The 12,584-nt window shown below is 43.2% G+C and overlaps 1 protein-coding gene across 2 annotated transcripts in view; it reads right to left on the reverse strand.

Moving 5' to 3' along the window:
* Window positions 1-250: 250 nt before the first annotated feature.
* The window catches only part of DSCAML1 (DS cell adhesion molecule like 1), a 193,479-nt gene continuing 181,145 nt past the window's right edge, over window positions 251-12,584 (reverse strand). Inside the window, exons 23-34 of one of the 2 annotated variants that reach the window (XM_075279726.1) lie at window positions 11,690-11,853; window positions 11,490-11,588; window positions 10,811-10,999; window positions 10,366-10,653; window positions 6,746-6,901; window positions 6,244-6,274; window positions 5,547-5,665; window positions 4,824-4,976; window positions 3,872-4,066; window positions 2,788-3,096; window positions 1,152-2,107; window positions 251-488 (exon numbers count right to left, since the gene is read on the reverse strand). In XM_075279726.1, the coding sequence (XP_075135827.1) occupies window positions 1,659-2,107; window positions 2,788-3,096; window positions 3,872-4,066; window positions 4,824-4,976; window positions 5,547-5,665; window positions 6,244-6,274; window positions 6,746-6,901; window positions 10,366-10,653; window positions 10,811-10,999; window positions 11,490-11,588; window positions 11,690-11,853 (2,152 nt within the window). In that variant the 3' untranslated portion in view covers window positions 251-488; window positions 1,152-1,658. Of the gene's footprint in view, window positions 489-1,151; window positions 2,108-2,787; window positions 3,097-3,871; window positions 4,067-4,823; window positions 4,980-5,546; window positions 5,666-6,243; window positions 6,275-6,745; window positions 6,902-10,365; window positions 10,654-10,810; window positions 11,000-11,489; window positions 11,589-11,689; window positions 11,854-12,584 lie in introns of both variants that reach the window. The other variant, XM_075279725.1, reaches the window with a different exon arrangement.

A 12,584-nucleotide genomic window follows, 5' to 3' on the forward strand; every position in this document is an offset into this window, starting at 1 on the left:
ATGGAGGTCCGACACTTGGCGCCCCCACCAATCAGCTCTGTGTACAGAATCAAAAATAGACAGCTCCATACAACCCATGCCGTGAAGTTGCAGTTTACATAGGATTAGCATGGCAGTACTGCACAGTGCATGGAGCGGTCTGCTTGTGCAGAAATCAGCTGATAGGTAGGTGTGCCATATTTCAGTCTCAATCTCCCATTGAAGATCTGTCCTATGGATCGGTTAACAAGTCAACTTTTACAATCTCTACCAACCAGACTGTCAAATGTGACTGATCAGCTCAACCTTGTTTGACATTGTCCTAACAACAGAAAAGGGAGAAATCGGCCATGTCTATACATACTCAGGTGCTATACTGTAAATTTAGATGGTTGAATGTGTTATCCCCTATTCAATTCCATTAATACCGCCAGGAATCACCACCAAACATACTGCAAACTCACTTTCATGAAGTAGTTCTTCGTAGCTTAGTCTTCCTTAAAGGGATTCTACCATTAAAATCAAATTTTTTCTCACTAACACATAGGAATAGCCTTAAGAAAGGCTATTCTTCTTCTACCTTTAGATGTCTTCTCCGTGCCGCCGTTTGGTAGTAATGACGGTTTTCGTTGGTATGCAAAGGAGTTCTCTCACAGCACTAGGGGCATCCCCAATGCTGCGAGAGAACTCTCCAGCGCCGCCTCCATCTTCTTCAGGAATGGCCTCTTCACGCGTCTTCTTCCGGTGTTGGCGGTCAAACTTCTAGGCCTCAGGCAGAGCCGACTGCGCAAGCCCACAGGCCACAAGAAAATGTCCGCTTACTTACTGTGTGGCCGCGGGCATACGTAGTTGGCTCTGCCCAAGGCCTAGAAGTTTGACTGCCAGCGCCAGTCGAAGACACGTGAAGAGGCCATTCCTGAAGAAGATGGAGGCGGTGCTGGAGAGTTCTCTCACAGCATTGGGGACGCCCCTAGTGCTGTTTGAGCGCTGGGGCCCGCCCCCAGTGCTACGAGATAACTAATTTGCATACTGACGAAAACCAGCATTTCTACCGAACGGAAACGCGGAGAAGACATCTAAAGGTAGGAGAACAATAGCCTTTTTTTAAGGCTATTCCTACGTGTTAGTGAGAAAAAATTTGATATTAATGGTAGAGTCCCTTTAAAGTGCACCTATCACTCACCATGAGTCAACAATGCAAAGCAATTCATAGAAACTCTTTATTGGATTGTAAACACCAGATATGGCTTTAGAAGTGGGCGACAGGTTCACTTTAAAGACTCTGTAAATACGTATGTGTCTTGAGATTTGTATGAACATGCTACCGCGTTATTCTGCATCAGCCTCGCTCACACCGAGCACACTCACTCATCGTTTTCTCGCACTCGCTCCGACTTGGACCTTTTCACCCTTCTACAGATAAAATACAGGTTTCTTTTCTTATTATTTTTTTTTTTTTTTTTTTTTTTTTATCCCGAAGAAGAAAATAGCTATTTTTCATACAAAAATGTGTCTTTTATCACCAAGTTTTTTGTTAAATTCTTCATTCGTCCTTTGTGTTTTTTTTCTTTTTTAAATGTTTTTCAAAATATAGAAATACAGCCAAGACACTGCGGAGGGGGGAAGGGTCTTTGCAGTCTGTGAATCCGTGGGGCGGGATGTGTTTGCATGGGTAGGTGTCAGACCAAAGTGTAAGATTTGGAGTAAGCTCCAGCTCCTTGTTTTTGTGCCCGACCAGCTCCAGAGCTGCTCATTTCCAGCAAAGAGTCCCGGGAGCCTCCCATCTTGCTGTGTTGCGTAGGCAGGCGATTTTCTAAAGGTCCAGCAGAAGCAGCAGGGTCAGCAGGGGCAGAAGGTGCTGTAGCTGCAGGGGCTGATGGGGCAGAGGCAGATGCCCCAGCCATGTGTAGAGTCCGCTGAGGTAAATTCACACTTGATGGGGCTTGGTGCGATAGACCAGGTGGGGGTTTGGCACCTGGCTCCAAAGTAAGATGGCGGGAGTGATAACCCCGAGATAGATTGCGCATAGATGCCTCTCTCGGTGGCACCACTGGACAAGAGTCATGGGGGTCTGGCTTACGAAAGTGGGGATCAGATTTCATGTACATGGGGAGGTTGCAATATTCACCTGAAAGAGAGGAAAAGAATACAACGCTAAGTGATCAAGACCTTGTACAAAACATGAGTAAGAAGCTTCTACTACAACTTAAAGGGATACCCTAGTAATAATATCATGGCTGCTAGGTAGATGGGGTTTCTTGTGGTCAGACCTACATGGAAGCCCTGTGTCCTCTGTTTCCCAATCTCAAAACCATTTCCAGGGGTAGCTGAATTACATAGTGGTTGATCACGACTTCTACCCTATATGGTCTAATGGAAGTAGCCCAAAGACGTGCTTGGTTAAGAGTGCTATAGATATAGCATGGTGCTCGATCACCACTCCATTCAGCTCCTTGTTTGTTGTGGTATTGTGACTAGAGGGAATGGGGACCTCATGTCTCCAAAAAGAAGTACCAAACGCTTGGACCCCCACCAATCTAGCAGTTATCACCTATTGGATAGGATTGGCTATCACCTCTTCACAAGTATACTAGCCCCCTTATGCTCCCATACAGTATAATGGCTCCTTCTGTCCCCATACAGTATAGCATACCCCTTATTATGACCTCAAAGTATAATGGTCCCTTATGCCACCATACAATATAATTTCCCCCATAACTACTCCCTATCTCAGGTGCATACAGTGACAGATAAGATTATGACATAAGGGTGATACATAAAACATCATTTTGGAAGAATGAAACTTACTTTTTGCTCTGTGGGGAATGGGCACTGCCACATTCTTGGTTGGATCACTGTCCTGTGGTTTGGGAGGGGAAGCAGTAAAGCGGCATATGCCTGGTTCAGAAGGTGTGCTCATGGAGGTCATGCTATCTCCATTGTCATTGGTTCCAGTTGTCATTTGATCAGAGGAACTGTCTGAGATGAAGCACTCTGTTATCTCAAACTTGGCGTGCTGTAACTGCTCCTCTAGCTTGGCGTGTTCATAGGCCCGTGCCAGCTCTTCATACGTGGAGGACGCACTTTCTGTAGAGACCATACTGTTGCGACCTTTATCTGCAAACGTAAGATATCTTCATAAAAACTGTTCATAGGCATTCAAGAAACAACTTGCATATAATATATACATTCCTCATTATAGAAACCACACATATACGTAAATAGGGGATAATGGAATAAGCCCTTCACTCCAAAATTCTGCTTATTTTGAGAAAAATTTAGACTGCTCATTCCACTTTTGAAAAGTGGGAAATTGGGGATGGTCTACCTGGCTGCAGAAATTGTTGCAATGTATGTCCAGTAGCAGGGGGTCCTAGAAAGCGGAATAGGGACACAGGACACATGGACATCTTTACAGAATAGTAATACTTATAATATTAGGCAGTCTGACCATATGCGCAATGGCTGAATTCCAATGGCCAGAACGTCCACAAAAACTTAAACTTATAAAATACTTAATGGGTTATCCTACAAAAGACATTACGTATCCACATGAATTATCAGATTGGGGGTGCTGAGCCCCTGTTCCAAAGGAGTTCAAATGGGACTGATGAAAGTAGCCAAGTATACTTTAATAGCGTCACCTAAAGAAAAGATTCCCTTGAACCCTATTCTAATGATCAATGGGGATCCCAGTGGTGGGGCCCTCAGTGATCAGACGGTTTCACCTATCCTGTAGAAGGGAAACCCCGTAAAGGAGGAGTCCTAAAGAAATGTCAAGAACTGTTCCAACACAATGCACTAACCGAAACCTAATCTTTATTGTCTAGAGGCAATCTGGGCTCCTTGGTTTATACCAAAGTGTCCTGAGCATGTCAAGGATAGAACATACCTGTGTCCTGAGAAAGACTGGCACTGTAACTATCACTCTCCGTCACAGTAATGCCATGTTGAGAACCAACAGTCCTCCAGTCAGAGGTCAGAGTCCGTGCTGGGGTAGAACTCTGGCACTTGGTGAGTGTCCATTGACTTGAATATCTGTTCCTGGTACTGTGTGCAGACTTCACACTTTTCCGAGAAACTGGATCTAGAGTTAAAGAAGATTAAGCATGTTATGTCTTAAAAGGCTCCCGTCATCCTAGATTAGATTTCTGTAGTCTTAAGTACAGTTAAATGCAAGGCATGGTCACCACTGTCCCATAAAGGGCTTACAATCTAGATCAGTATGTTTTTGTAGTGTGGGAGGAAAGTGGAGTACTTAACACAAACACAGTAAGAACATGCAACCTCCTTATAGAGGATATCCTTGGATGGATTTGAACCCAGGTCTCCAGTGTTAACCCCTGAGCCAACGTGCTGCCAGTTTATGTATAGAATTAATCTACTTAAAAGTTGAGTTATGTAATAAATAAATATAGTCCAGATCAATATCTGCCATTCTGCTTGTCGATAGACACAACCCTAACTTAGCTACATTACTATAATGACTATTCTGTATAGACACGGACTCTGAAGCCTGCATAACTGGGAATACAGCTTTGGGATATAATACAGGCTGTAACACTATGTTCACATTTGCGCAATTTTGTCCATTCTTCAGGTCCGTTGCAGGAAAAGCAGACAGAAAATGGAACCTTTCTATGATGGACACAAACAAGGCCCACTCACTATAAAGGAGTCCATTTTTTATCCACTGAAATCACCATACAAAAGCCAAACTTGCACTTTTTTGGCCAGTGATTGATGATGGATCTGGGCTGCATGGACACTCGGCGCAGATGTGAATGTGGCCTAATTCAGCATTGGTACAAGATTAATCATTTTAACATGAATTGACCACATACTTGTTCCCGGCCTTATGTCGGACATGTCAATGAGCGGTCCTGTATTCTGTATCAGTGCGGGATGATGCAAGGAAACTCCGGTGCAGAAACTTTGTGGGTTTACAGTCGGGCTGAATTCCGGATCGGTTACGGGCAGTGTTGCTTTATCGTCACCTGCTCAAGAGATAAGAAAAAAATAAAAGGAATGTTATTATAATGTACTGCAATAAGCCTAATGATAACGTAATATCATGTAAACCGGGTACTAAAATAGTAATGGGAATATTACCCAGGACACTTTACAGCTATAGATAGTAGCACACAAGAAATTCTCTGGTTTCTGAAATATAGACATTGGGGGGCTGGTACCAATTTCCATAGACCTGTGCACCACCATCCTAATAAATAAGCCAGACAGTCTTGTACCCGTCCTGTCTGTGTTGGAAGAATTTTGGTGCAGACGTCCTAGCCCACCATTGATGGTGATAGTGACATGGCTAATTTTCACATCCTTTTTTATGTAGATGGTGAGCCCCACATTTTTTCCCTATCAGTATGTCTTTGGAATATGGGATGGAAATCCATGCAAACACGGGGAGAACATACAAACTCCTTGCAGATGGTTTTTTGCCCTTGGCAGGATTCGAACCCAGCGATGCAAGGCTGCAGTGCTAACCACTGAGCCACTGTGTGGCCCCCTAATTTTGCCAACCTTGTCTTCTCTATGTATGAGCATATTCTTACCAAGCTGCTTGACACCCTCTTTATCTTCAATGAGGAGCTGTACCCTTGGAATATCGATGTGTAATCTCGGCCCCGCAGGCGGACCCTTCACAGGTGTATCAAAGCTGCGATTATTTTTGCTGGTGGAAAGAGAGAAGGTCAAGAGTTTAGAACTAATGAAGAAGAACAAGAAGGCTGACACTTGCTGGAGAAGTCTCTGTATTCCCATAGATCATATAGGAATGAGCTTACACTACCCACACATGTAGAAAACACAATGGCAGAGGTATAACAACCACCACACGTAATCCGATAACCAACCATTACGACACTTATAGTGCATGGTAATAATACAACTAAATATGTGCACTAATCTGCCCAAGATGGCGTACTACATGAATACACTGACTCATATGTAACTCGCTACAAGGCCTTGTGTGTTCTGCCAAGTATGTACTAACCACAGAATATCAGGGGGACCCTATAAGACCTGATGTAAGAGATGCTCTGAGCTAGTCATCTACCCCCTACATTTTGGCTTTTGCCGAAGTCACTCATTCCCCGATTCCATGACATCAGCTTCGGGAATGGTCTGCTCACATGCGGCCTAATGCAACGCAACCCATCACAGGCACCATTGTCATGATCAATATTAGTCACTCCACCTTACTGATACAGGGACGTGATGTACAATAATGGATTATTATGTATCGCTCACCTGATCAACATCTCTGCCAGACTTTTTGCATCTGTAAAGGAAATAAAACATTTTTCAGAAATTCTTTACTCAAACAGCATGGCGACAGAGCAATGCAATACCAGAAATGGAAACAGCCAAAATCTGGAAATTCAGTATGGGTTTAGTCCATTTTATGGTCTAGGCCTAGGTTCACCTGGTAGAATCCACTGCAAAAATTCTACCTTCCATTAATTTCAATGACCAATTCTTTTCTTATGGCCCCATACACGTCTGTGTATTATTATGGGTCTGTGTGGGGGGCGCTGAGTCCAGGGGGCAAAACTCATGACAGGTTCTATACCTGTCCTTTTTGCGACTCAAGCTCATTGAAATGTATGGGTCCACGGAGGTCATGGATGGTTCACATCACCCATGTGCTGACCATGGTCTTCTCACAAAGACCCGTATGTTCATACGTTCATGTACACATAGGTATACGGTTTGTATTTGATATTACATCTAGCAGAAGACCTCTACCCACCTCGCAGTCTCTTTAGTCTCTTCTCTTTCCTTTTCTTGCGTATAATAAACAAAAGGGCGACTCCCAATGTGGCCAAGATTACAGGGCAAGCGATGGAGAACAGTTTCTTCACGTCATCTCCCTCACCTTGTGCTGACTTGATGGGTGGAATAGTGCCTGGAAAGAAAGACCGCCATCAATTCATCCAAAATAATCCACAACATCTATGGATATCTATGGATTTTCCCTAATTTGTCTGGTATTCAAGGCTTGTTCTAAGACTTTTTCTTTTCCAAGACTTGTTCTTCTTCCACTTGTTCTAAGAACCTTCTATTAATGACCTGCCCTATGGATAGGCCATCAATATCAGATTTGTGGGGGACTGCCCCCATGGAGTAGCTGTTTTTAGCATTGGGTACAGAGAGAATAGAGGAGGAAGTACACAGCACTGTTCTCTGTGTAGTGGTCAAACCAGGTATTGCACATCAGCCCATATTCTCTTGCAAGAAAAGAGACAAAGGCGATTCATCGCCTTTAAAATCCATAGGCCATACGTCCATACATTGGGTGGGAATGGAGGAGTACGACTGCATTGCAAAAATGTTATGAGATTCTTGTATCAATAAAGGCATTGTCATTGGTCAACACCATGAAACATGGAAAATGCCATCATGGCGCTGACCTTGACATGACGTGATGCTGGACTATGGCTACATGTTGTATTTGTGTAGGGCTACAGCAGAAAATACCAACCAAGACACGACACCCAATAAAACCCATAGAAGACCATGGCGCCCAGCGTTCACGCAAATATCAATATCATAATCGGACATTTCCACAACACCTACGGTATTGGCTTGCTCTAAATTAATATCCATTTCCTCCAAGAAGAAAAATCAAAGAAATGCTTTCACAAGTGCAGAAAACCTTTAAGGAGATTTTTTTTTCCCAGTAAATTAAAACCTGTCACAAAAAAAAGTTTCTTTAAGCCGTTTCCATAAAACTATTTCTAGAGATCAAAGGCTTGTTCTAGTGGAAAATGCAAGGTGTGGGATTTCTAAATGAATAGAAATGACTCCTTTACTTCAAGCACCAGGGGTTGTCATTAACTGCGATGTGTGTATAGGAATCAATACCCCCCCAAGCGTCTGACTACAGAAGGTTTGTTAGAAAGACATAAACACGGCCGGCATTTATCTGTATCCTATCAAATATATAAAGACGTAATAAGGGACATTCATCAAATTAAGGGCACGGGAAACGGGAAGCAGTTGCCCATAGCAACCAATCAGATGACAGCTCTCATTTTTCAGAAGGTCTTTAGAAAATGAGAGCTGAAATATGATTGGATGGCTCTTCCTGTCTTGATTCATGACTAGCACCCAATTTAAGTCAGGCTGTGTTCATATGGAGGAATTTGCCCTGGATTTGGGGGCAGATTTCGTCCCCGAGCCCAGAGCAGATTGCTCCCATTGTTTTGAGAAAAAAGAAGCGTCTTACTCGATCTTGCCGTGGATTCTGCTGCAGATTCAGCCGCAGTTTTGGCAGCACGAGACTCCCTGCTTATTAGGCCCATTCATCCAAGCCTAATCCGTAGCGGGCTACCGCGATCCGTCGCAGGCTAGATCATGGCAAAAATGCCGGCGGCGGAGAACGAAGAGGAATTCCTCTTCATTTTTCACCGTGTGAACATACCTTTAAAGGGACTGTCTTGTCATACACAACCCCTTTATTAAGGTAGCCGTCCATGACCCAGACACCGACGAATTTAGCCAGATGAAAGTCCATGTATGTAATGCATGGCGCGTATCTACCAAAGCTGATTTTTAGCAGTTTTCTGCTCTGGTCAATAATTGGAACGGTAAAGTGAAGCGCACTTTATATCTTCGTCTCATTGTGGAATTTCTATGTTGTTTATATGGCCGAACACGATTTCCACGAAGATTAGAAATACGCATCAAAAAGACATGTTGACATGGCGTCCTGACAGTAGAAAACGGGAGCAGCAGCTTAGTCACACTGGTGGTACACTTTACATAGACAATAACTATACATATATTGGGAAGTCTAGGGAAGTCTAGAGAAATAGATATAGTATATATATATATATATATATATATATATATATATATACATACATACTATATCTATTTCTCTAGACTTCCCTATACACACCTCGCCTGGATGAGCCTGCATGTGATTTCAATAGGAAGAGGGGAGCTAACCACTGCTAGAGTCCACAGGCACTGGCCTAGCTCACACAGGAACATTCAATCTGGGATGCTGAAATATAACAAGACCGACCACTTTTTCCCATGATATCAACCATGGAAGAAAAGTCAAGAAATCCCATGTACATTGGATGGCCAGTCGCACATACATCTAATGTCTATGGACATATTTACTCTGTCTCGGAGGGACAGAACGATGCATGTAAATGGGGTTTAACAAAACCCATACACATCCTGCAGAGATAATAATTTAGGGGTACTGTAGTCCCCATAGGGAGAGTGCTATGAAGGACTAAGGAGTCTTATAGGCCATGCAATGCTTCTCTGCCAAAAATATATGCAAATTGTCTCTCTTTCCCAAAAAAGAAAGTGTTTGGGCAGCAATCCTATTGTTAACATCCAACAACAACAAACTTTTCAGATAAAAATTGCTGTTTTCTGCTGGAAAACCTCTCTAAAATAACTGTAACTAGGTGTTTCCCTTCTAGCTAATATGCTGTTCACTCAGTGTTACTAGGGAAGATCCATCCATAGATACCATTGAAAAAGCAAGACGGGTTCACAGTGAGCACAGGAGTGAGACGCTTGGTTTCATTCACACCGTGAATGCAGAGAAGATTCTACACAGCTTTTCACAGGACGGAGTGAGTATATTTATTTCTGACTAGATGCTTATATTATTACCGATGAGATGTTAGCCAGACAGCAAGCAGGTCTCCTTATTGTGCTCACATTTCTCTTTTTCTTCTGTGTCAGGGATCTTTTTAGCTGCATTATAACCTGTATTTGGAGTCTGGTGTCCCTGGATCTCCTATATTTTGCTTACTATGGCATTTCTCAGCTATGTGTTTGCTATTTTACAGTTACTCCTGGAAAAATGGCATGTAAAGAAACCAGTTACTTCCAGAAGTAGTTGTAATGCATGTATGCAGGCTTATGTAGTCATAGAACAGACTGGCCAGGAAGACCCTGCACATATTTCAACTTCTGATGAAAACTGAGGTAAAATTTTAGGAGACAGTGTACCCCGCAGAACCCCAGAAAGGCTTCTCTGCTAGCCAAGTCTACTTTGCAATGATGAAGGCGAAATTGCTTTGACCCAGCTGTCTGCAGAGGTGTGACTGGTTGGTCTTACACCCAAGGCCTGTTTAAAGGGCTGGATGTTGACTTGTAGGATTGAAGCTCTCCAACAGGTGGCGCTAGAGACACATATTTCTTTTTTTTTTTTGGAATGAGAGCTAATCTGCATGCAGAGGAGGTAAGACATGGGTACACAATGTAGTCTTCTACCTTATATATTTATTCACCCGTTTGTTACTGCTCTGATTTGTGATCTTCTGTATAATAAATTTATATAAAATAAACCTCATACGGAAACCAGATATCACAGACTTCATACATCATACTTACTTCCGTCATAGTCCAATGTTGCAAACTGTGAAGTCTCATTGCCACATCCAGCACTGTTACAGGCTCTCATCTTCAGCTCGTACCAGGTGGCCTCTCGGAGGTCTGTTAGGAAGACGTCACTTGTAACATTAGCCTTCAGACTCTGCCATTGCCAGCTATTGCGTGGCCGATACTCTAGGATTACAGACGTAATGGGACATCCTCCACTATTCCAGCCATGAAGGTTCAGCCGGGCATGAGTTGAGTTTACATGAGTGAAGAGAGGTTGGTCTTTGTTAAAAGATGGTTCTGCAAGAAAGTGAAATATTACTTTGCTAATGTCAAACTAATGACGGTGAAAAACAATGGAATGTCATAATAATAGAGACTGTGCAAGGGAGACAATCATAAATTTAGTAGAGGCATAAGGGTAGAAATGGAAATTCTACAGTACGGAAATTCTTACCTCTCCCATGAGTCTTGGCCTCAATGATTTCGCTGATTCTTCCAGCCCCAACACTGTTCTTGGCTGCCAGCTTTACTTTGTACCAAGTTCCACATCGTAAATTCTCCAGGCGAAATGATCGCTCAGAGGAACTGATAAAAACATCCCTCCACTCTTCACCATTATCTACAGAGTACTGCAGGACGAAGCCTAAGGGGCAGAAAAGAGACACGGTTGTAGAGTATTATGGAGTACTAGTCGCTCTATAGTAAGGGACAGGGGAGAAGCCATTCTCCAAACATCTGGAAGGCACAGTCAAAAAATCCCTTGCAGTGTTATACCTAGTGCAGGCCTGAGGGGGCACTACGTGTCTGGTATTCTCTCTGGTGCCCTCTATAGTACGGTTATACAGTATGGGGAGGACAGAGGTCTCCTCACACTCTTTTCAGCCCCCCAGAGAGTAGAAGATGTAGCTTATATGAGTGGAGGAAGACACACACATATATTCTCTCCTACTCGATAAATTGTTCTACATTGGTCATACACCTATATATGGTCAACGACTTAGAAGGGAGTACCCCATTAATTTTTTTTATTGTAGGTCTTTGGGGTGGGACAGGAGATGGGCACCATCAAAACCAAGCTGGACGATCGGGTCTTGACATACTGTCAAGCACCATAGCCGAAAATATAAATGTACCTCTAATGGAGCTTCCACCATTATCTCCTGGGATCCAGGCCAATGTTATAGAAGAAGCAGAAGACTTAGACACTGTGAGGCGAGGCTGGTCAGGAGGAACTTCAGAAGAAATAAAGCAGAGTATTTATAAGACAGCTGCTAGACTACACAGATTTTACTTTATATTATAACCCTTATGTAGGATCTTCCCTGCTCCTTACCTTGCACAAGGAGGTTAACAATTATTGTGTCAAACCCCAGTGTATTAGTGGCCGTACAGGTGTAGTATCCAGAATCTTCTGCTTTGACGGAACGCAGAGTGAGTGTGCCATTTGGGTGAATCGCTCTGTGCCCATCTAGTGCCACTGGAATGGCAGAGTCCTCACTATAGTAGACCAGAAAGAGATTTATGCAGAACTATTAGCAGAATATACTCTATTATGACCCCTGACGTTTACGATCAACAATACGGCGCACAGGGCATGCAGTGGTTGAGCACCAGCCTTACATTAGGCCATTCATCTCATGTAACTCATATGTTTTATGGAATTGGAAATGGGATTGAGTTTTACCCATGTATTTTCGGTCTGTGTGTTGGCTGGATTTACGGGACTGAGCAGTATGCTGGGAGAGGGAGCATAATAGATATCTATGTTGCCAGGAGTCCTTGCCTCTTCCATACTATAATCAGTACAGGACAGTATGTGGCGGGGAGACAGGGACTCCTTGCATCATATATAACTATACTGCTAGGAGTCCATCTTTCAGCATGAAGTTCAGGCCAGTAACCCTGACAAACACATGGACTTAATGGGTGAAACACGATCATGTGAATCTAGGGTTAATCTCCTATACAACTTTTGTGGCAAAACCCCCACAAACCTCAGGTTTATGAATTTTTAAATACCACTTATGAAAAAATCATTTACAGCGCCCTTGCAACTTTCCGAAACAGTGGTGCGCCAAGGTGTGCTGTGGGCGAAGCCAAGGACTTTGCCAGATTTATCATAATTTATGCCAGTTTTATGGCATAAGTGTGTACGGGAATACATTTCACTGTAGGCGAAATTGCCTATGTCTCATAATAAATCGGGCGTACCCTCCGGCAGTGCAGAG

The sequence above is a fragment of the Leptodactylus fuscus genome, chromosome 6 (assembly GCF_031893055.1).
Source record: "Leptodactylus fuscus isolate aLepFus1 chromosome 6, aLepFus1.hap2, whole genome shotgun sequence".
Taxonomy (NCBI): Eukaryota; Metazoa; Chordata; class Amphibia; order Anura; family Leptodactylidae; genus Leptodactylus; species Leptodactylus fuscus.